This window comes from Odocoileus virginianus, chromosome 4 (assembly GCF_023699985.2).
Source record: "Odocoileus virginianus isolate 20LAN1187 ecotype Illinois chromosome 4, Ovbor_1.2, whole genome shotgun sequence".
NCBI lineage: Eukaryota > Metazoa > Chordata > Mammalia > Artiodactyla > Cervidae > Odocoileus > Odocoileus virginianus.
This window is the reverse complement of record NC_069677.1, coordinates 46,939,383-46,964,701: the sequence shown is the minus strand read 5'-3', so window position 1 is coordinate 46,964,701 and position 25,319 is coordinate 46,939,383. Positions and strand designations below refer to the sequence as shown.

General features: G+C 36.4%; 1 protein-coding gene across 3 annotated transcripts in view; it reads right to left on the bottom strand.

The window, feature by feature from the left end:
• Positions 1–25,319, bottom strand: part of IFT80 (intraflagellar transport 80) — a 113,905-nt gene that overhangs the window by 49,759 nt on the left and 38,827 nt on the right. For all 3 annotated transcript variants that reach the window (XM_070466505.1, XM_070466504.1, XM_070466503.1), the window contains exons 7-8: positions 22,926–23,015; positions 22,038–22,175 (exon numbers count right to left, since the gene is read on the bottom strand). In XM_070466505.1, the coding sequence (XP_070322606.1) occupies positions 22,038–22,175; positions 22,926–23,015 (228 nt within the window). The remainder of the gene's footprint in view (positions 1–22,037; positions 22,176–22,925; positions 23,016–25,319) is intronic.

Here is a 25,319-nt window from a genome sequence, read left to right as displayed (position 1 = left end):
TACTAAAAGGACAATTTGGCTAAATTTACTTATACTTTCTTTCAGTTCTTCCAATCTTACTATGATTTTAAAAATACACAAAAACCAACCACCCAGAAAAATCTTACTAACCTTAGTTTCAGGTGTGCAACATAGAGATTCAAAATTTTTATAAGTTATATTCCATTTAAAATTTCTATAAAATACTGGCTGCATTCCCCTTGTCATTTGTGCTTTTAAAGAGATTAAAAACTCTAAGTCTCTTTTCTTCTCCAAATAAACCATGGAACACTGGGTTCATATTTGCATTTCTAACCATGAGAAAGAAATGAGGCAGTCTCCCTGGATGTAATTTACTGATGCTAGCAGCAAGAACCCTGAAGATTATCCCTCTCACATGCTTATCTCTGTCTTTGACCTAACTATCCCTTCTTTGAAGGTAGTATTACTCAAAATGTGCTCAAGCCAGCACCATCTATATCACCTGTCATCTTGTTAGAAATGCAAATTATATGTGCTATACCATCCTATTGAATCTGAGCCTCTAAGGGAGGAGGACCAAGAAACTTTTTGTTATTATTAGTCTATTCTTTAAAATATAGTTGATTTGCAATGTTGTGTTAATTTCTACTGTACAGCAAAGTGATTCAGTTATATATGTATACTCTATTTTTAATATTTGTTTTGATTATGGTTTATCATGGCATACTGAATATAGTTCTCTGTGCTATGCAGTAGGACCATGTTGTTCATCCATTCTAAATGTAATAGTTTGCAGCTGCCAACTCCAAACTTCGGTTCTTCCCTCTCCCCGCTCCCCACCTCTGGCAACCACAAGCTGGTTCTCTGTGTCTGCTTCTGTTTTGTAGATATGTTCCTTTGTGCCGTATTTTAGATTCCACATACAAATGATATCATACAGTATTTGTCTTTCCTTCCTGACTGACTTCACTTAGTATAATAATCTCTAGTTGCATCCATGTTTCTGCAAATGGCATTATTTTCTTCATTTTTATGGCTGAGTAGTATTCCACTGTGTATGTGTGTATATATATGTATACACACATACACACACACACATTGATATATATATACACACATATCTTTTTTATCCATTCATATGTCGATGGACATTATGTTTGTTCAGGAAACTTTTAACGAGCACTTCAAGAATCTTAAGCATTGTAAAGTTAGGACACTGGTTCTGAACTCTGGTTGTATATTAGAATTATCTGAGAAGCTTTTTGGGAAAAAAAACCAAAAAACCAAAACCCAGAAATGCAACCAACTAAACCTAGAATTTGAGGTGGGGCCTGGATATGTTCTTAAAAGTTCTCTAGGTGATTTTAATGTAGAGACACTATTCTAAAAGAAAAGCAAAACTCGTGATTTCCTTTAAGACTATCATTAGCCGCTGGCTCACTATTAATACCATGATAATTCATTTGCTAATGCTTGAGAAAATTACATGATCTTCGCTTTATCCTCTAAACTAGCTTCTCTTTCTTATATATGAATTTATTTTCTTACATTCATCAAGCTTTTTCTTTGAAACGTCTTATTAGAATTTCAAATAAAGTATATTAGGAAGAGTTAATAAAGCAGAGGTTCTCAAACTTTAATGTGTATTATTATAGAATTACCTAGAGTCCAAGGGTTGCTAAGAGTCAGACACAACTGATCAACTGAACTGAACTGAAGAGGGATTGTTAAAATAAATTGCTGGGCTCCACCCCAGTCTCTCTGATTTAGTAGATCTAGGGTGAGGCCAAAGTACTTGCATTCTAACAAGTTCACAGGTGGTGTTAAAGCTTCTGGTCCAGCAACCACACTTTAAGAATGGCTGGTATAATGAACACCCATTACTCAGCTTCCAATACTTAGCAACTAATGGGTAATTCTTATCTCATGTGTACCACCATCATGGCCCAGATCTTTCTGAGCAATCCCTGATATCATTTATCATTTCATCATGAAGACCGTCAGTATATATTACTAAAAACAAAGTTTTTTTTAATTCAACCTCAATATCATTATTAAACCTAAAAACAACAAACAATAACTCCTTAATATTATCAAAGTACCTTAGTCAGTGTTCAAATTTTTCGAGGTGTCCTCTTTTGTCTTCAGTTTGCTGTAATTAAGATGCAAATAAGGTACAATCATTTTGATTGGTTAAGAAGTCTTTTAGACTTCTTTTGATCTATGTTCCCCTTACACATGTTCTTTCCCCTTGCAATTTTCTGTGGTTGAAGAAACTGGGTCATGTCCTGTAGATTCCCACAGGTTTGAACTTACCATCTGCATTCTTGTGGTGTTAACATGTTACTCTGTCCTCTTTATTTCCTGTTAACTGATAGTTAGATCTAGAGTCTTGATCAGATTCAAGTTTGATTTTTTTGGCAAGAAAACTTCATAAGTGATGTTGTGTACTTCCAGCAGGAGGCATTTAACATCCGAATGTCTTTTTATCTTATTCGGAAATGATGATCGTTGCCTAGGTGAACTAATTCATGTGCAGTTGCAAAATGGCAATATTACAATCATTCTTGGGATTCCCTGGTAATTTACAATCTTTCTTTCTTTACTTACTGTAATAGTTCTACAAAAAGAAGCATCTCCTCAACTATTTGGTTACCTTGGGATATAGTTCATATATCAAAGTGCAGAATAAAATCTTGACTGTTTCCCATTAATTATTAGTTTTCAAAATACAAATTTGAATAGTGACTGGATAATTAATAGTATTAAGAAATTACTGTTAATTGTTTTTAGGCTTAACAATGGTATTGAGTTAGGTTAAAAAGTCTTTGTGTTAAACTTTCAGTCTAACTTTCAGTTAGATATCCACTGAAAAATTTAGTGATGAAATGATATGTCAAGGATTTGCTCAAAAATGAGCCATGGAGAAGTAGGTGATGGTATGGTGAGGCAAGAATCGACCGTTATGTAATAACTATTGGGTAATGGGTAAGTAGATTTATTACACTAGTTGGTTCCCCTGTAACCTCCAAATGTAACCAAGAAATCTGATTGCTTAGTATCATGAACTCATTAATTTTAACATATTTGATGTGTTTCAATCAGTATAACACTCCAATTAGCTCAATATCAGCCAGTGGGATCCTCTTTCAGTTAGTCTTTAGACTTTTTGACAAAATCCTGTAGTCTTTGATCACTTTCCTTACTTCCTACAATGACAAAATGGTCCAGACTCACTTTTATATTTCCTGCCCCACACCTGGCATCCATCTTTTCTTCAGCAAGTCATGGTTTACTTTATGGAAATGTGAAAAATGGTACTGAAAAAAACCCCACAAATGCTAAGGGTGTCCACTGTTACTGAGTTGATCATTAAAGTCTTTTCTAGGCCTTTAAAACACTTTAAGACAGCATTAGGACATTTTTTCAATAACTCAAACTGAAACTTCCAATTCAAAGCCAGGAAATTAATGTAGGATTTTTGTTTACCCTCTCCAATCTTACCTCCATATCTCCTTTCACCTGGCCAAAAATCCCAGTTAAGAGCATCAATGTAAGTAAATACCCAGGATAAAAATATCAATACCACAAAGCAAACAGTTACAAATGAGCTTTAAAATTTTTCATTCTTTTGCTCTTAAATTTCCATTTAAAAAAGTGACAATTTATTGAGCTATATTTCATTTATTATGAAATTCACCCTTTTAAAGTATAGAATTCAGTAGATTTTTAGTGTAGCCACAGTTCTAACCATTACCACTACTAACTTCAGAACATGTTTATCACCACAAAAAGAAATCCATACCCATTAGCAGACATCCCCATCCCCCATCCCCCTCCCCAAGCTCCTGGCAACCACTAATCAACTTTCATTTCCTATTCTGGCCATTTCATGTAAATGAAATAATACACTATGTGACCTTCTGTGATTGGCTGATTTCTCTTAACATAATATTTTTAATGTTCATCCATGTTTTAGCATGTGTCAGTATTTCATGACTTCTTATTGCCAAGTAATATTGTATTGTATGGATACATATTTTGTTTCTCCATTCATAATTTGAGAGGCATTTGAGTTTTTCAGCTTTGTTTACTATTATGAATAATGATCCTATGGATATTTATGTATAGGTTACTGTGTGAATATGTTTTAATTTCTCTTGGGCACGTAACTAGGAATGGAATTGCAGAGTCTATGGTAACTCTATGTTTAACATTTTAAGGAACTGCCAAAATGTTTTCCAATATGGTAGGATAATTTTCTGTTATGTCTCCACTGTAAGCACAAGGAACAGAAAATTACATCATTTAAAGTCACTTGAACTAGCTCCTCTCTAGGTAGGTATACAAATGACTGAGTACACAATTAATTTCACTTTTTTTTTCACTTACTTTGGTTTTAGGAATTGCTTTCTAAAAATTTAACTTTGTTTTATAATTATGCAACATATTTACATGGTTTAAAAGTTCAATTTACCAAGAAATATATATAAAACAATGTATAATCAAGGAAGTCCAACTTCTATCCCTTTCCTCTCTCCCATTCTCTCCTCAATATAGATAGCTATTTTATGTTTTATCCTGTTTTCCTTCATAAGTGTGCATGTGCAGAGTTAACTGTGTGTGTGTGCATGCATGCACATGCACCAGCATTTATCTACGAAAAGGGTAGAAGTGGTGGTACAAATATGTCCAATATTAAGACGTGATCTACTGTAGTATAATATATGGATATAGATATTCTTTTATAGCTACTGATAGTATGATCAATATGTTTTTATGTACTCTGTATATGCATCCATGTGAGTTTCGGATTGTTAATCTGAAGCTAATTCCCCTATAAACTCCTTAAAACACTAATGGGAATAACATTCCTTGAGTTCTTGCATGTTTATACCAGTATGCTTATGGACCTTTATACTAAAAGTCAGAATAGCTGTAGTATCCTATGTTAACCATTGTACAGTGACACTATTTAAGCCTGATGGCATTCTGAGTTTCCTCCCTTTATGAGTGATTTGCTCTTTTCCTTGTATGCCACAGGACTTTTTACTTCTTTAAAGTCCTATAGTTTTATTAGCATATACCCGGGTGTTGGCCATCTGGGTCAGTTGTCCTGGATATATCTGGTATGCCTTTTCAATATCAAATTCAAATCTCTTATGTTTGAAGAAATCTTTCTGGAATAGTGGCTTTTAGTATTTTTCTGTTCATTGCTTTGGGCTTCTCCTTTAAAGATGCTTATTATATAAATAGGCATATTTATATAATTTAATTTAATATAAATTACATCAAACTTCCTCTATCTTCTGTATCTATTACTTCCTATCAAACTTTATATCTCTTTTGCAATTTCCTTGCTTCCATTTCACATTCTATTTATCTTAAAGTACCATCCACCTTGTTCATTTGCTCTTATACTCCTTCTAGTTTGGTCTTCACTGCTGTAATAATTTTTCCTTTTTAAAATAACTCCCTCCTAAGTTCTGTCACCTCTCCTTAAAAATCTCCCATTTTCCCATCACCTCATTTCTTACTTTTTCCTGGTAATGATTTACATGATTATTTCATAGCTTTTGTCATGTTTTTAATATCCTTCAACTTCTGAATTAACTGGTTGCAGGGCTTCTGTTTATGGCATGCTTCTGTTGTCTTTGGTAACATTATGACTTGACTCTGGCCCTGATCTGCTCATTTTCCAGTGACAAGGGTTTTCCTGTACACTCATGGGAGTGAGGAATGTCCCAGCAGGACAGCTCTAGCGCTCTCTTCTGCTGCTTTCTTGTGGTGATTAAAAATAAAGCCTCCAGTTTTAAAGACGAGCATTTTCTGCTCCTTCCCAAATTTTATTTGGATCCATCCTCATCTTTGCTCAATTGCCTCTGTTGTAATCAAACTGAATTTTAATCTCAGCAATTTCTGTAGTGCATGGCTTTGTACCAAGAGGAAGCTTGACTTGTTAGTTTCAAGAGTACATTAGACCCAGACATTTCCAGCACTGCCAGATCCTGTCATGATCCCCTAGCACTTAGAATTGGATTTTACAGAAATGTCTTTCCAGTTTCAGCTGCTGTTCTCAGATTGGCCTGTCTCACTTACAGGCCTTTGTTGGTGATTTGGGAATTCTTTTTTTATGATCTTAGAAGCCTGGCTACCTTTCCTCTGCTTCCCCCCACACAGATGCTGATACCACATTTACCTATCAGTGATACTTCTGGGAAAATCACTTGACCATACTGGTGAGGTTTTCTATTTTTTTCAGAATTTCAAGCAATAAATTGTAGCTAACATGGTTTTCTTAGAATACAGAATATGAAAACATAAACATAAATTACTTTTGACTTGGCTAAGTGAAAATAATTTATAAAAAAATAACAGTATGAATGAGTAAAAAACAGAAGAAAAGTAATAGAAATAGTAGTTATTGTAAAAGAAGTTTATGGAATACAAATGTGATCTGCATTTATAATAACTCATCCAAGTAAAACATCAATGTTATTTTGAGCTGTCTATGAAGAAACTCTATGTCACTGAACAAGAACACAGTCAGCTGCTGTCACACTTTTGAGAGATTTAGCAATAAACAAGCTTACTTTGTTTTGCTGCACTTTACTTTCCTGCTCATTGTAGATGCTGTATTTTTTCAAAAATTAAAGATTTGTGGCAACCTTGTGTTCACCAAGCCTATTAAGCAACGGTTTTCCAATAACGTTTGCCCACTTCATGTCTCTGTGTCACATTTTGGTGTTTTTAGCAATATTTCAAATTTTTAAATTATTATGGTATTTGTTACATTGATCTATGATCAGTGATTTTTGATGCTACCATTGTAACTGCGGATGTGGTAGAAATAGCAAGAGAACTAGAATTATAACTGGAGCCTGAAGATGTGCCTGAATTACTACAATCTCATGATAAAAGTTTAATGGATGAAGAGTTGCTTCTTCTGAACGAACAAAGAAAGTGTTTTTTTGAGATGGAAACTACTCCTAGGGAAGATGCTATGAAGATTACAGAAATGAAAATAAAGGGTTTAAAATATAATATGAACTTGTTTAATGAGACAGTAGCAGGGTTTAAGAGGATTAACTCCAATTCTGAAAGAAGTTCTACTGTGGGTAAAATGCTATCAAACAGCACTGCATGCTACAAATTGTTTGTGATGGAAGAGTCAATTAATTTTTATTTTTCAAAATTGCAATAGCCACCCCAGCCTTCAGTAACCACCACCCTCATTAATCAGCAGGCATCAACATTGAGGCAAGACGCTCCACCAGCAAAAAGATTATGACCACTGAAGGCTCAGATGACGGTTAGCAGTTTTTTTAACCAACCAATTAATATTTAACCAATTACTTTTTAATTAAGATATGCACATTGTTTTTTTAAAAAAATAATGCTCTTACACACTTAATATACTATAGTATAGTGTAAACATAACTTTCATATGCACTAGGAAACCAAAAAGTTCATGTGACTCCTTTTATTGTGATATTTGCTTTATTGTGATGGTCTAGAACCAAAGTTGAAATATCTCTAGCAATATCTCTGAGGCATGCCTGTATTTTTTGTCTAAATGCAGTCTTGAAAAGTTGTGAGGCTAGCCAGTTTAGTTTTGTCTTGGGCAAGCATCACTGGCACCTCCCCAAATATCCAGGACCTTGACAGTGTTCTATGGCTATCCCCAAAATTCTCCCCATTAAAACCCATCTCCCTGGTAATAGTATCCATGCCTCTCTTTTCACACTCTCATCCAAAATCTACTCTCAGCTAGCCAAATTACTCAGAAAAGATCCTGATAACAATAAGTTCAGTGTATTACTCCCATGAAACTACTTCAAGAAATAACAAATTGTTAAAGCAAACCAATAAAACTAATAGGAGAAAGTTTGTCATCAATAAAGAGGGGGTGAAAACCTTCCCCAAACACCACTCACATAACTCACTGCTAAGACTGGCCTTGTGCCACAGTTACAAACGTGGTTTTCTAGTACTGCTGTAACAAACTACCATGAACACCAAGGCTTAAAACAACACAACTTTATTATCTTACAGGTCTATAGGTCATAAATCCCACACGGATTTCACTAAACTAAACCAAAAGAGGTATTGGCAAGGCTGCATTCCTCTTTGGAGGCTTTGGGGGAGGATCCATTTCCTTGATCATTCAGGATGTTCGCAGAATTCAGTTTCTTACAGTGAGTTGTAGGACTGGACTCCCCATTCCCATGCTGAAGGTTCTAGAGGCCACCTGCATTCCTTGCCTGTGGTCCCCTTCCTTCTTTCTTTAAAGCCAGCAACAGAGATTGAGTTGCTCTCACTTTGAATGTCTCTTCCTCCCTGAAACACTAACCCAGCTAGGAAAAATTCTCAGCTTTAAAGTATTCGTATGATTAGTTTGGGTCAACGTGAATAATCCAGGATGGTGTTACAGCTAAAGGTCCCTTATTTGTATCTGCAAAGTCCCTTTTGCCATTTAAGGTAACATTCAGAGGTTCTCGGGATTAGGGCATGGGCATTTTGGGGAACCCCATTATCTGGCCTACCACAAAATTACAGTGGTCAATTTGGGGATTTTAAAGACTTGTTCATTTTTTTCTTAAAGGTTGAAAATATAAGCATAAACACATGAAACAGTATTTTTACCACTTTTAAAGAGTAGTTTGTGGTCTGTGGTTTTGACTTTCAAAAGGTTTATTCACAACTAGAAAGAAACTAAACTAATTAGATGACATTGTGACCAAGTGATAGTAGGATTTTAGTATTATTCATGTGGTACTAATGGATTAAGGATATGTATATATATAAAATATTTAAAATTTTTTGAACAAGTTGCTTTTAGAAAGAAAAAATAATCAAAATGAGTTTATAACATTAAGCAAAATATGCATTTAATATCATACCATGTAAACTATACAAAAAGCACTGAGATTGTATTAAGAAAAAGAAAGCTATCATTTTTCACGAATATTTTCCAACAGTATTAAAAATTAGACTAAGAGAGTCTTCCTTGCAGAAAATAAAGATAATCTCAGAATACTGGGGGGAGGGGTGGGGAACGTCCTCAAGGAGCAATTTTAATTGTCAAATCTATAGCTCCTAACAGAGGATAGTGTAAATAATTAGATATGGACTAGTGGCTGAAAAAAAAACTATAGAATTATTTAAAAGAAGGAAAAGTAAAAAAGGAAAGGTAATTTCACTGAAGGCAATGAAATAAAAGGAAATGACATCTTTTCTTAAATCAAAATAAAGGATTCTTTACATCTCTGGCAGTGACTAATCGGAATGTGTGAACATGGATGCTTGATTTATGAAGTATTTACAAGTAAAAGAAAATATGAGAGAGATTTTAGGAAAGGAAACTACCAATTCTACCCAAAGGGAGGGTGGAGGAACAATGACGCACTGCACAAGGAGCCAGAGCTCGAAAGGTCCAGGTGTAACAGGCGCTTTTGCATGATTTTAACACACAGGCATCTAGAGAACATTTGTCAAACAGAAGTTCTGTGCTTCTAGAAATAGAGAATTATATTTAGATTTTAAGCAACAAAATCAGAAAAAGCTAATTCATATTTGTGCTTTTTGGTGAAAAATAACATCAACACCACATGATTTATTGGTCATTTTAAAAAAAGGGTTTTTTTTTTTTTTTAATGTTTTAAAGTTACTCCACCAAAGAGGAAGTTTAACCAATTTAGCTTCATCCAAAATAAGTAGAGACATATCTAAAAATCCACCATTATTCTATTCTTTATTCGTTCTCCAACAGTTATAAGCTTTGCCACTAAATAACTAGTTATTTTATTACCTGTTTACACATCAGTACTCAGAAAAAGTGAGCACTAGAGGACTCACTGAGCTGTGCTCAGCGGCTCGGGCGTGTCTGACTCTGCGACTCCATGGACTGAGCCGGCCAGGCTCTTCTGTCCTTGGGGATTCTCCAGGCGAGAATGCTGGACTGGGTTGCCATGGCCCTCCGCAGATCTTTCCAACCCAGGGATCGAAGGTCTCCCACATTGCAGGTGGACTCTTTACCATTTGAGAGGTATGGGTATTATTATTTGAAGAGTCAAGAGTATCACACAGAACTCACACACACAAATATCTGCTGAATGGATGAATGAAGGAATGTGCCTGTGTCCTTAAGCAAGCCTTCCTTCCCAGAGCTTAAACCATGACTTCAACCAAATATGACTTTTAAAATAAAAAAATAAAAAAAAAATCAAAGGAACAAATTAAAAGCCAAAGATTTACAAATTTTAAACTAGCTTTCTCAAAAACATCAACCAAACTGACTAACTGGGTCAATTCTAGCAAAACTAGTCAAAATGCTGCAATGTGAGCCATTAACTGAATTACATCAATTGAGTGAATGTAAGTCATTAAAAATGAAAACATTTTGTCTGTACAATGATGCATTAAAATGCAACATTTATGGAACACCTCCTACATGTTAGGTACTGATTTTTAAACGATTAAAAGTAAATTCTGTAATACACTTCTGATTTCGTATTGCTTACTAAATTTCTCAATTCTGGACAACAGAATGTAAAGGCAGCTCAGTTCCCTTGATGGTTTATACTTTACGGTTTCTAGCAAAGTTGATTTTATAGCAAATATGAAAATATAACTCTCATTATAAAAGCAGAAATTTATTCATGTAAAAATAAAAACTCTCAGAGGATTAAAACTGAAAATTTTTGGCAAATATGGCTAAGGAGGCTTTGAAACACAAATGGAAACCTCCTGGGTTGGCTGTCTCCCTCCCCCATTTTCTAGGATCTGGCCCTCTCCAGGGACCCCTACAGTTACTGCTAGACTCTTGACGGCCATTCTTATATGGCATACCCTAACCTGCCTAGATATGTCTGATTAGACCAGGCTGGGCCAGTGACTCCTTCTCTAAAGGTGTTTAAAACCAGGACTAAGCTTATTTCAGCCTGGCTGCTCTCTTGGATAGAGATGGACACTTGAGACCTGTTAACAGTGATCACCTTCAAGCAGGTAAACCAGGGAGGGCTGGGGAAGGGGTTGGTTTGCTGGGAAAGGACAAAGAGGGATAAGCAGAGAGAAGCAAGAGGCAAAATGCACAAAGGGACCATGTTCTGTGTTTTCTTAGCACTCCAGTTTCCTGAGGTCTGGCTTCTGGAAGATAACTCTGTAACCTTAGAGAAAATTGTTCTTTTTGATCAATGGTTTCTGCTACTTGCATCCAACTATAATAAAATACAGGATAAACAGTCTGAAGTTACAGGATCAGCCACACTTCTCTAGCACTGCCTGAGTTCCTCCCACTTCTGGACATCATGTACAGCACCACCTCCTCTTATGCCTGAGTACTAAGTCGCTAGAGTTGTGTCCGACTTTGAGACCACATGAACTTGCAGCCCACCAGGCTCCTCTGTCCATGGGATACTCCAGGCAAGAGTACTGGAGTGGGTTGCCCTGCCCTCCTCCAGGGGATCGTCCAGACCCAGGGATCAAACCCACGTCTCCTGCACTGGCAGGCAAGCTCTTTACCATCAGGGACACCTGGCCCACCTCCTCTTGTACAAACCTTATATTAAAAAACAAAGAAGCAGCACACTAATACTGCTCCTAAGAGGAAGCAAGCAGTATGTCCGGTGCCCACAGGAAAGGTGTCATAGAACTGTGCAGCTGAAAGGAGAGAGAGGATCACTTAGCCCCGCTCATCTATTTTACTTGAAGAACATGAAGGTCCAAAAAAAGCCTTTAATTTTGTAATTTGTAAATTCACCACTGGAGTCTAGACTCCAGGGCTCTACAAACGTATCAATACTATTTCTGCATTAAAATAAAAAATAAGCAATTGTACTAAACAGCACAAGGCAGAGAATAATTGAGAACTTGTCTTTAAAGCGTTATCCTATCAAAAGATATTATGTACCTTTGAGGGAAGATACCTTTTTTTTTCTCCTGTATTCTGTCAAACTGCTCAGGCATGGGAGTTATTTCCCAATAGGGAAACAAAGAGTTAAACTAAAAAACATGACTTAACTATAACAACTTTTAAAAGTACCTCTGAACTGTCAAACTCCTCTTCTCTTTACTGCTTGTGTATAAATATACTGGGCTTCCCTGGTGGCTCAGACAGTAAAGAATGCGCCTGCAGTGCGGAAGACTTGGGTTTGATTCCTGGGTTGGGAAGATTCCCCAGGAGGAGGGCATGGCCACTCACTCCAGTATTCTTGCCTGGTGAATCCCCATGGATAGAGGAGCCTGGCCAGCTACAGTTCATGGAGTTGCAAAGAGTCAGATCTAAAAAAGGATCCTCAAAAGTACATATCTTTAGCCAAGCTGGATTAATTGAATACCTAAAATTATGTGTCCACAAATTAAGTTTAGATGGGAAAGAAAACAGATGTAAAGTTTCTTATTTTTCTTAAGGGCACATTAATAATTTTTAAGATCAATGTTCTAATATACCAGGAATTAGCAAATTTCATGTCAAATTATGTGTTGACATATGTAATTGACAAGGAAAAGTTATATACAGCAGTAAGACCAGTTACTGAAGATGATGAATCATAACAATTATATTAATTGAATGGGAGAATGAATGAATAGAGGGAAGTCTTATTATTGTAATGACTGATATTCAAGAACAGAGCAAAAGAAAAAAGTTCTCTCTTACACAAGCAATAGCACCACCTACTGATAAATAAAAGCAACAACATCAGTTAATTTAAAATCTGGTCAAAAGAACTTTACATGTTCAGCTCTTTTCCCTTGAATTCTGTTCCACTTAACGTAATATAATGCAATTCATTAATATATCCTGTGTACTTATTTATAATTTATAATGCATGCTAAATCGCTTTAGTCGACTATTTGCGACCCCATGGACTGCAGTCCACCAGGTTCCTCTGTCAATGGAATTTTCCAGGCAAGAATACTAGAGTGGGTTGCCATTTCCTCCTCCAGGGGATCTTCCTGAACCAGGGTTCGAACCCAGGACTTCTGCATTGGCAGACGGGTCACCACTAAGCGCCACCTGGGAATAACTTATAATAACTAAAGTTTTAATCTTATATCTTTGAATCATGCATTTTTATAAATTAATAGTAAAAATAAAATTTATTATGGAACATAACGGGAAATTAAAGTTTGTACCTGATATTCCCTGACCACTTCTAAAATGATGCCATCTCTCTTTCGTAGCTTTATTTTTTGTAACATTTATTACATAATATGTATCTATCTTGTTTGTTTGTCTGTTTGTTTGTTTTTTATAGTCCTGTCTGCTGGAGTAAAAACTCTTTAAGAGCAGGAAATGTGTTTTGTTTGCTGCTTTTTCTTTAACACCGAGGGCAAGTGCCTGACACGTAATAGACAACAAATATTTGCAAAGGAATTAATGAATATGTAAATTTTGTTGTTGTTGTTCAGTCACTCAGTCATGTCTGACTCTTTGTGGCCCCATAGACTGCACCACACCAGGCTTCCCTGTCCTTCACCATCTCCCAGAGCTTGCTGAAACTCATGTCCATTGAGTCGGTGATGCTATCCAACCATCTCGTCCTCTGTCGTCCCCTTTTCCTCCTGCCTTCAATCTTTCCCAGCATCAAGGAGTTTTCTAATGAGTTGACTCTTCACATCAGGTGGCCAAGTATTGGAACTTTTCAGCTTCAGCAACAGGCCTTCCAATGAATATTCAGGACTGATCTCCTTTAGGATGGACTGGTTTCATCTCCTTGCAGTCCAAGGGACTCTCAAGAGTCCCAACACCACATTTCAAAAGCATCAATTCTTCAGTGTTCAGCCTTCTCTGTGATCCAATTCTCACATCCATACATGACTACTGGAAAAGCCATAGCTTTGACTATACAGGGGCTCCTCTGATAGCTCAGTTGGTAAAGAATCCGCCTGCAATGCAGGAGACCCTGAGTTGATTCCTGGGTCGGGAAAATCCACTGGAGAAGGGATAGGCTACCCGCTCCAGTATTTTTGGGCTTCCCTGTGGCTCAGCAGGTAAAGAATCCACCTGCAATGCAGGAGACCTGAGTTCAATCCCTGAGTTGGGAAAATCTCCTGGAGAAGGGAAAGGCTACCCACTCTAGTATTGTGGCATGGAGAAGTCCATGGACTATACAGTCCATGGGGTCGCAGAGTCAGACACGACTGAGTGACTTTCACTTTCACATTGACTACATAGACCTTTGTCGGCAAAGTAATGTGTCTGCTTTTTAATACGCTGTCTAGGTTTGTCATAGTTTTTCTTTCAAGGAGCAAGCGTCTTTTAATTTCATGACTTCAGTCACCATCTGCAGTGATTTTGGAGCCCAAGAAAATAAAGTCTGTCACTGTTTCGATTGTTTCCCCATCTATATGCCATGAAGTGATGGGACCAGATGCCATGATCTTCGATTTTTGAATGTTGAGTTTTAAGCCAGCTTTTTCACTCTCCTCTTTCACCTTCATCAAGAGGCTCTTTAGCTCCTCTTTGCTTTCAGCTATATTGAAAATAAATGAACAAATAAATATGCAATGTGTTTTTAAACTTCCTTGAAAGTATAATAGCTGTGTCAAAGACTTTGAGGATCTTGATAGACTCTGCCAAGTTATACTTGAGGAAAGTTGTAGGGACAGAGGCCCATTTCCACCATTTTCTGATGAACAGGAAATAGCATTACATTGTAATTATCTGCATGATACCCATTACTGAAGAAATTGAATATACTTGGGATTTATGGGAGCATTTACAATGCACTTCTTTTATTCTTTGCTCTTTTTTTTTTTAAGTTAAAGATTTTTATTTGGTTCTTTTTTTTTTATAATATCTGTAAGACCTCATTTAAAGTCTGTCTAATAAGTCCAACAACGGGCTTCTGGAGGAACAGTTTCTATTTCTTTTTTTCCTATGAAAGGGCCATATTTTGTGTACTTTGCATTTTTTTGTTAAAAAGTGGACCTTTTTGAATATTAAAATGTGGTAAACTCTGGAAATCAAATTCTTCCTCCCTCCCCAGGGCTTGCTGCTGCTGCTTTTTGAGGACAGTAGTCACCTGTTCATTTAGTGATTTTTCCAATTTATCTTTGCAAAGATTGTACTCCCTTTATGTACAGGCACTGAAGTATCCATTCTGTTATCTCAGTGATCAGCCAGTGACCTGACAAAGCCAAAGAGAAAGAAAAAAATACTCTCCCATTCTTTCCCAATCGGCTCTGAGCTGAGGCACTGCTTCAACACTTAGCCAGGCCACCTATAATTTTGCCTAAGCCTTCACCTCCTACGTGTGCAAAGCTTAAAAGCCTGCCAATGACACACCTCTAAAGTCTTGTGTGTCTAGCCATGAGCACGTGTGTTGAACACTGATATCTCAGTACACGTGACAGCTCTCCAATGCCCTTATTTTTCCATCTATTTTCTGTCTCAGCCTCTTCCTTCCCAGGTTTTTTTGGTCTATCTGCTGTTTGCCCCATTCACCAACCCTTGTTCCAAGTGGTTGTGCATAGTATGTCTTCACATGCTTTCAACAGATGCCATACGGGTAGCCTTTCCAGCTCTGAGAGATTTCCCAGGAAGGTAAAACAAAGACAAGCCCTTATGCTGGTCTCTCAGGGGAACCACCAAAAGGGTCAAAAAGTACAACTATAATTTTTTAAGGACATGGTCCTCCTTAGAAGGAAAGCTAAGACAAAGCTAGACAGCATATCATAAAGCAAAGACATCACTTTGCCAACAAAATTCGGTATAGTCATTGCTATGGTTTCTCCAGCAGTTATGTATGAGTGTGAGAGTTGGACCATAAAGAAGGCTGAGCACTGAACAATTGATGCTTTCGAATTGTGGAGCTGGAGAAGACTCTTGAGAGTCTTGGACTGCAAGGAGATCAAACCATTCAATTCTAAAGGAAATCGGTCCTGAATATTCATCGGAAGGACTGATGCTAAAGCTGAAGCTCTAATACTTTGGCCACCTGATGGGAAGAGTCAACTCATTGGAAAAGACCCTGATGCTGGGAAAGACTGAACGCAAAAGGAGACAGGGCACCAGAGGACGAGACTGTTAGATAGCACCACCAACTGAACAGACATGAATTTGAGCAAACTATAGGAGACAGTGAAGGACAGGGAAGCCTGGTGTACTGAATGGGGTCACAAAGAGTCGGACACAACTTAGTAACTGAACAACAACAACAAACCATACTGACACCAACAAGCTATACGAGAACACAGGCTTCTGTTCTCAAGGCCGCTGCCAAGCGAGGAATGGCAGATGGCAGGCAGGCAAACAAAAAAATGCCACAGTGCTTTCTTACCAAAATTCAGCATCCTTGTTCTTTTTTTCATTAAGCATTACTCCTGGTTGCTATAAGTTTTTGATGTTGGTATACAATTTATGTAAGTGAGATCACAAAATAAAATCTGTTTTTTTTTTACTAAATAAATTACCATATATAGCTTTCCAGGTTATTAAATATAATCCCTCTTCCCCACTTTTAATGAATTGAGGATATTCCATTTTGGGTATACAGAATAATAACCTAATCAGATTCTCACTTGTGGACACAACTTATTTCTGATTTTTACTATTATGATACTGTGATGAGATCATTATGCATACATCATTGTGTACATGTTCAACGATCTCTTCAGATAAATTTCTAGAAGTGAGAGGGAAAAATGATGGAAGTAATACGAACAGAGCCTTACCGACCTGATTTTTAAAAAAGCAAGCGTCTAAAAAATTTTTAATTGCACCTCCAGCAGGGAAGGAAACAGAATGCGGCACAAAATTTGAAAAAAATAATGGCCAAAATGTCCCTATTCAATGAAATCATAAATTTACATATTCAAGAAGTATAGAGAATCCCAAACATGACAAATACCAAGAAAGTCATACCCTATCAAACTGTTGGAAAGCAAAGACAGACTGAGTATCCACAAACGAGCCAGAAGTAAAGGCCACCTTACACCCAGGAGAGCAATGATAGCAACCGTCACCTGTTTCTCCTCAAAAATAACACAGACCAAAAGGGAGTGGAACAATATCTTTAAAGCACTGAAAGAAAGGATAAAAAAACTCTGTCAGCCCAGAATTATAAATCTAGTGAAGAGAAATATAAAAACATTTTCAGAAAAACAAAAAGAAAATTCATCACCAGCAGTTACTATGTGCTGTGTTGTGTGTGTGTTTAGTCGCTTGGTCGTGTCTGACTCTTTGCGATCCCATGGACTGCAGCCTGCCAGGCTCCTCTGTCCATGGGATTCTCCAGGCAAGAATACTGGAGTGGGTTGCTATGCCCTCTTCCATGGATCTTCCCAACCCAGGGATCGAACCCAGGTCTCCTGAATTGTGGGTTGATTCTTTACCATCTGAGCCACCAGGAAGTCCTATGCACTATGAGATAAGCCTAAAGGAAGGTTTTTAGGTTGAAGAAAAATTATATTGACTGGACATTAGGTTCTTCAGGAAGAAATGAAGAGCACTAGAAATGCTAAACGTTTCTTTCTTTCCTCTCTCTCTTAATTTCTTTAAAATGAATAGCTTTTAAAAATAAAAATTATAACTTAGTGTGATACGTGATACAACTATAGAGGAGAGGTGGGTCAATGGAACAACATGCATGCGAGGTTCTTATATTTTATATGAAATGGCATTATATTAACTCTAAGTAGTATATGGGACAAAACAAGCACTAAGTACTGCTTATTCTCTGGTCAAGGGGCTGCGGAGCGGGATGCAATGCAAGACGGAACTCTTTGGACATAACAACCCTTCTCCAAACACAATGAAAGAAGTCATGGTACTGCATGTTGTGGAGACAGTGGCATTGAGCCCTGTGGAACATTCCTGCTCTGCACTCCAGTGAGCAGAGGGAGCACCTTTCTCCTCCCCACCAGGTACTGTAGAGTCTGCAAACTAGAGCCTCTCAGACCACCCCGGCCCTGTAATACCGAAGCAGAGGCCATCTCTAACAAGTACTGTGATGGCTGTCCAGTGGGGTCCTGGTCTACCATCTCTGATTTACACTAATGACAGCAAAGAGGCAACATATAACTCCCTCTATGCACAATCTGGGGTAGGATCTGGAGTGGAAGAAGTTAGAGACTGGTACAAGGCCCTTCCCTGTAGCTTAGATGGTAAAGAATCTGCCTACAATGCAGGAGAGCCGGCTTTGATCTTTGGATTGAGAAGCTCCTCTGGAGAAGGGAATGGCAACCCACTCCAGTATTCTTGCCTGGAGAATCCCATGGACAGAGGAGCCTGGCAGGTTACAGTTCATGGGGCTGCAAAGAGTTGGACACAGCTGAGCGACTAACCTACTACTATCAAGCCCTTGGAACACACCATCAAGCAGCCTATACATGCAACTGACTTGAATCAACACAGTAAAACCATGACACTAACTGCACTGTGGTATACCACTTACACTAAGGTCTCAGGTTTGCCTCTGGGTTGAAAACAAGTAGGGCAAACCAGAATAGTGCTGCAATGACTTTGAAAATTATATTTGAACCACAGTCTGTAAAAGTTAGCCAGGACGTGAGTTCTGAACCAATATAGGTTAACTTGCCTTCCTAAACAGAAGATGTAAATAGGAACCAGAGTTTCATATCAGCTTAGTGAGAGTCTTTTCTAAAAAATTCTAATCTTATGATGAAAGTTAGTGAGAATATTAGATTTACTATATAACAACTGAGTTGCAGTGATGTACCCAGACAAAAATACAAAAATTTCTGCTTTTTCAAATATTTCTTTCATCAGTTTGGTTACATACATGCATGCTAAGGAATACATTCAAACCAAAACCTACAATTTGAGCATTTGATCTTTTTTCTCCCCATTACAAATATTTCTTGAAAAACATTAAAAGAAAATGTTTACAAAAACCACATTTTTCTTGGCTTATTATTTCACAGATAACCAGAAAGTTTATATCAACATCACACTTTAAAGCTTATATTATAAAATTACTATCTAATTTCTCCAAGAAAACCTAAAAAGAATTTTTAAGAAAACGTTGATTACGAAAACTGCACTCAACTAAAAATTTGTGAAGAGCTCTCAAAACAGCTCTCAAAATAGAAATAATACAATTGTAGCAAATGCTAGGATACATATCCTTCCTCAGATTTTTATAATCTCTAACACTGACATTCTTCCACAGAATCTGGCCCTGGATAAATGATTACTACTATTAGGTATGCAACTTTAAGTTGCAGGTTGGGCTTCCCTGATAGCTCAGTTGGTAAAGAATCTGCCTGCAATGCAGGAGACCCCAGTTCAATTCCTGGTCGGGAAGATCCACTGGAGAAGAGATAGGCTACCCACTCCAGTATTCTTGGGCTTCCCTTGTGGCTCAGCTGGTAAATAATATGCCTGCAATGCAGGAGACCTGGGTTTGATCCCTGGATTGGGAAGATCCCCTGCAGAAGGGGAAGGCTAGAGAGCCTCTTGATGAAAGTAAAAGAGGAGAGTGAAAAAGTTGGCTTAAAGCTCAACATTCAGAAAATTAAGATCATGGCATTCGGTCCCATCACTTCATGGCAAATAGATGGGGAAACAGTGGAAATAGTGACAGACTTTATTTTTGGAGGCTCCAAAATCACCACAGATGGTGACTGCAGCCATGAAATTAAAAGACACTCCTTGGAAGAAAAATCATGACCAACCTAGACAGCATATTAAAAAGCAGAGACATTACTTTGTCAACAAAGGTCTGTCTAGTCAAGGATATGCTTTTTCCAGTAGTCATGTATGGATGTGAGAGTTGGACTACAAAGAAAGCTAAGCACCAAAGAGTTGATGCTTTTGAACTGTGGTGTTGGAGAAGACTCTTGAGGGTCCCTTGGACGGCAAGGAGATCCAATCAGTCCATCCTAAAGGAGATCAGTCCTCAATATTCATTGGAAGGACTGATGTTGAAGCTGCAACTCCAATACTTTGGCCACCTGACGTGAAGCTCTGACTCATATAAAAAGACCCTCATGCTGGGAAAGATTGAAGGCAGGGGGAGAAGGGGATGACAGAGGATGAGATAGTTCGATGGCATCACCAACTCAATGGACATGAGTTTAAGTAAACTCCGGGAGGTGGTGATGGACAGGGAGGCCTAGAGTGGTGCAGTCCATGGGGTCGCAAAGAGTCGGACATGACTGAGCTATTGAACTGAAGTTGCAAGGTTACGAGGAAAAAAAAACACAAGGAGCTACATTTAAGAGTGACATTTTCAGGCTGATGAGAATATGTACTTCTTAAAAAAAACTTTAGTAAGGTTTTTTCAAGAGATAAATAACTGTGTGAGAAAAGTATTCAGCACCCACTGACTTAAATTTTAGGCTCTAACTTGACACCACTTACTTGGTAAGTGAAAAAGGTGAAGAATCTCAATAAGTATTGCCCTTCTTACCTTTCACCACACGAACTTGCCTTGACCCCCCAAAGATATTAGTTTTCATCACTAGGAGAAGCCTGTACCTTCTTGTAAAATTTATTACAACTGTAATTAAATAACTGAGTGGGTAATTAATCATTTAATACCCATCTTATCAATAAGAAAGTAAACTCCAAAGGGACAATATTTGTTTGGCATTTTTAAAAAAGATATACAGGAAGTACTTATACAGGTAATTTAGTTTTGAGGGTTTTTGTTTGTTTTTTAATTTTATTTATTTATTGGCCACACATTATGTGGGATCTTAATTCCCTGACCAGGGTTTGAACCCATGCCCCCTGCATTGGAAGCATGGCATTTTAACCACTGGATTACCAGGAAGTCCCCAGGTAATTTTGTTTTGACCCAAAATGCTTATAGCACTTATATCTCAATGAACAGAATTATCTTCCAATAAAGATATATATGTTCTATGTCTGTCACCTTAAAAATAATTTTCCATCTTTTATCACGTATACATACAAATTAAATAGCTCCAAAAATCAATGTTTTTTAAAAAAGGAAAGAAAGCTGAATTACATGATTAGAGAACCCAATGAATTCTGCAAGCAAATTAAAATTAAAAAATAAATCTAGCTTTGTTCCCCTCTTCAAAAGTTATACAAAGCATATCTTTATTTGAAAATTTTAGAAAATGCAATTTTCAAAAAACATCACCTACTACTTCAAACTCCAAGAACAACCACTGTTAAATGTGTTCTATCAAGAACTCTACTCAATACTCTGTAATGACTTGTATGGGAAAAGAAACTTAAAAAGAGTGGATATGTGTATCTATATAACTGATTCACTTTGCTATACACCTGAAACTAAGACAACATCATAAAATTAACAATGCACATCTAGAGAACATCTGTCAAACAGAAGTAAAGTTCTGTGCTTCTAGGAATAGAGAATTATATTTAGATTTTTAGGTACCCAAATCAGAAAAAAGCAAATTCATATTTATGCTTTTTGTGTTTATAAAGCTCTAAGAATTCTAAATTAACTGTTTTGTTTTACATTTGAGGAAAATAAGCCACAGAAAAATTATGATTTTCTCACAGTCAGGAACAATATGGAATAGTCTCTCATATAATCCCGCTGCCTTGGGAGCACGTTGATAAACAATTCATCCTCTAAGTAGAATGGTAAACGCTGCTGAGCTGGGTTGTTTGCCTATGTTTTAAACAGAATTTGTATACAGGGCATACTCTCTTATGAGAGAAAAATCATACCTGCATTCAAATATGAAATCTTTGGTATTAAAATGACCATTTAAAAAATTTACTACCAATTCTTTACCAAAAATATGCAACCAAAATTTTTGTATGAAGCATATTGACAGTTTAAAAAAAAAGTTCAAAACTCAACTCTCTATGTTGATTGGGTATAAATTTTAACACTTTACTATCTTTCACAAATATGCTTAAAATAAGTATTTTCAGAAAGACGATAGTAGAGAAAATACTCAGTCTTCAAACTGAACTTAAAGAGCTTGGATGGTCCCATAAATCTGAAATTGATTGAACCAATATATTAAGAAGACAAATCAGAAAGATGCAGTCAAATGCATCACTAAAAATGTTTTTTAAAGACTAAAAACTAGGTGTGTTGTGCATTATCACATTTATGACAGCACATCTGTGATTGCTCACCACAAAGACTTACCCCAGTTTTATCGCACAAGCGTAAAGTATGAAATGATCCAACAGCAAATAATTCTCCATCTGGAGCCCAGGCTACTGAGGTAATAGGATGCTCATGAGGTTGAGAACTGTAGAGAGGGCGGCCGTAACTATCCCATACCTACAAAAGTAAATTTAAAAAATCTTTTATAGCAGTCACCAAATTATTACAAACAAGTCTGCCTTCCAATAAAATATCAAGTAAAGATTTAGAAATCATCACTTTATAATATTAGCAATTACATGTCTTTACTATCTACAAAGGTTGGGGGGCTCGGGGTGGGGGGGGAGCTGTATTCCTAGAAACCTAAATATTTCAAAGAAAAAGTTACAGTAACATTGTGATAATTTTGGATTTTACTAAGTCTTTAATTAATTCTAAAACCTACCCACCGTAGTCCTTTTAAATTTAATAATAACGTTTTGAGATATTCTGTTTTTTGCTTAAATTTTTTTGTTCAGTAAGTGCTCTATCAACTTTCCCTGAAAATATTTATTTGAGCCAAATTTTTTCCAACTATATTTACCATAAATCTTATTCTTCCTCACAAATTATTTTTGTCTGGAGTTGATTAACGTTTAATAAACCAGTATGGTTGACTTTTTAAACCTTAAATTGATTTAAATAGTCACTAAAACAAGGCATTGTATTCATGTTACTACTCATTAAATCAAATTTTATAGGTCAATGAAATAGGCCAAGGAGAAAGGCAACACTTCAAAATACCACTGAAAATTATAAAATAACAATTTCCTAAATTGTTAGATTAAAAGATATGGCTAAAGTAAAGGACTTAAAGAATATTCGTATATGCTAAATACTTTTCACCAAAATTAGATTCTTTCAACCAGTTGATAAATTCAAACATACCTTATATTTACAGTCTTCGCCAGCAGATAAAATCAAATCATTGACAGAGTTCCAATCCACTTTTAAAATAATGCCATCATGAGCCTTCCACTAGGAGAAAAAATAAGATATAAATTATAACTGCAAGGGCACTGAAAACTTTCTAAGACTTTTTTTTTTCAGCCTCTTTCTAGTGTTCTCTAGTCTTCTTTGAGAAAACTCCTATCTTCCTTTCACAGCCATTATGCACAAGCTATTTGTTTGTTTCATTTCTGATTTAAACTAATGAAAAGCACCTTGCGCTATGACATCCACTATATAACTTACATCCTTATAAGTCTCCTCAATAGCCTGGACCCCAGATGGAAAATCACTTGCTGTTGAACTGTTACAAGCTTGAAGTTTGTGTGATGATAATGGAATGAATATGAACATATGTTATGTACTCCAAAACTTGGTTAAATCCAAGTTTTTCTCCCTTTGCACAGCTGATGCTGTTATTGATACTGCTTTCATTTTTGTTTGCTAATTCTTTTCTTTTTTTAAAAAATCTTCTACTACATGGACATCCTCTTTATTACTCTCTTTATTCTCTCCTGTTCATTCCCCTAAGATTCATTCTCTTTACCTTTATGTCCTTAGAATAGACACTAACTACTCTGAGAAACTTCTGCTGTATTTACTATATAAAAAAAGAGGCTTTCTACAGAAATATATATTCTATACATATACAGAATACATACATATTTGTGTATATATCTACATAAGTCACCCCAAAATTGGACAATCTAGAAAGTAAATATGGATGTCTTATCACTCTTAAATATAATTTATGTGCTCATTTAGCTATTACCACACATGTAATTAAAAGCCATTAATCTTTCACTATATTTGAATAATATAACTGAAAAAGAATTTTTCTTGAAGACTATAAGGTATGTTTTAATGTCTGAGTCAACTAAGTTTGCATCAAAGAGTGACTGATTTCAAGGATTTTCATTCTATAGATCCTTCCCAATCTATTGTTCTTCATGTATATGGAATAAAAAAAAAAAACACATCAAATTAGGGTCAAATAAGCAGCAGCAGCAAGCCCCAAGAATAAGCAATAATTCATAACTTGCTTTATTCAAAATACATAAAAATATACACTGTCAAAAACAAATGTTTTGAAAGCAATAATTTTCACAAGTTATTTTAAATTAAGCCACTGTCCTGAAATAAACTGCTAAGATAAAAATTTCAATATACAAACATAGATATATAAAAATACACACATGCAGATATTCTCAAAGAGTTTTATTTTAAAGTTAAAAAATAAAATTTTCATATTTAAATGTTAGGAACAAAATACGGTTTAAATTTTCCTTGTAATTTAGGATATCACTTATACAGTACATATATTTACACATTATACATAATGCATAGTTTTCAATTATTTTTTAAGGTATTAGGCATTTTGTGAAATTCCTTTCAACCATGAGCTCCTTGAAACCAGAAACTATGTTCTGTTTCACTTTGAATATCTTATAGTACAAGGCTTATACTCAACAGAGTGCCTGAGATATAGTAAGTATGCATCACATTATCACTGATTGACTAAATAAACAGAAGTTTCTTCACTGTGAAACCAAGTTCTGGGCCTCTAGAAGAGTCCCTAAAGCTCTTAAAGGAAATGAGGTGTACACTTTTGAACTGTATTCTACAAGCAAGAATTAAGTAAGCATTCTTTTTTGTGAACAATCTAAAGTTGAATATATATTTATACCCAAGGAGAAACTGCTGGATCTTTAATTTTCCAAAAGGAATAGAAGATTTGCATTAAATTACAAATTCTATTTAACTCCTTTAACTCCTTCACTCTAGCTGAATTTTTCCCTCCACTATTTCCTGAGTCAAAGGTTTCACTGAGCCACAAAACCAGAACTTTATCAATGGTGACATGATCATCTTCCCGAGTTTAATTTATATATGCTAAATTACAGGTGTCGGAACAAATCATGGGCTTCCTTGGTGGCTCAGACGGTAAAGAATCTGCCTGCAATTCGAGAGACCTGGGTTCAATCCTTGGGTTGGGAAGATCCCCTGGAGGAGGGCATGGCAACCCATTCCAGTATTCTTGCCTGAAGAATCCCCATGGACAGAGGTGCCTGGCAGGCTACAGGCCATAGGATTGCAAAGAGTTGGACACAACTGAGTGACTAAGCACAGCACAGCACAAACAAATCATATATTTATAAATTAAAAGATTCATTGGGCCTGCTTTTGCTGTATGATTTCAAAGAACATTTTCAGGGTATAGGTGGTATGGAAGGACTTTGACTAAAGGCAGGAAGAACCAGTCCTCTTCCCTAGCTTCTTTCCCTTCTGTTGTTTCACAGTTCTTAGCAGAGTGTTCCGCATGCAGCAAAAACG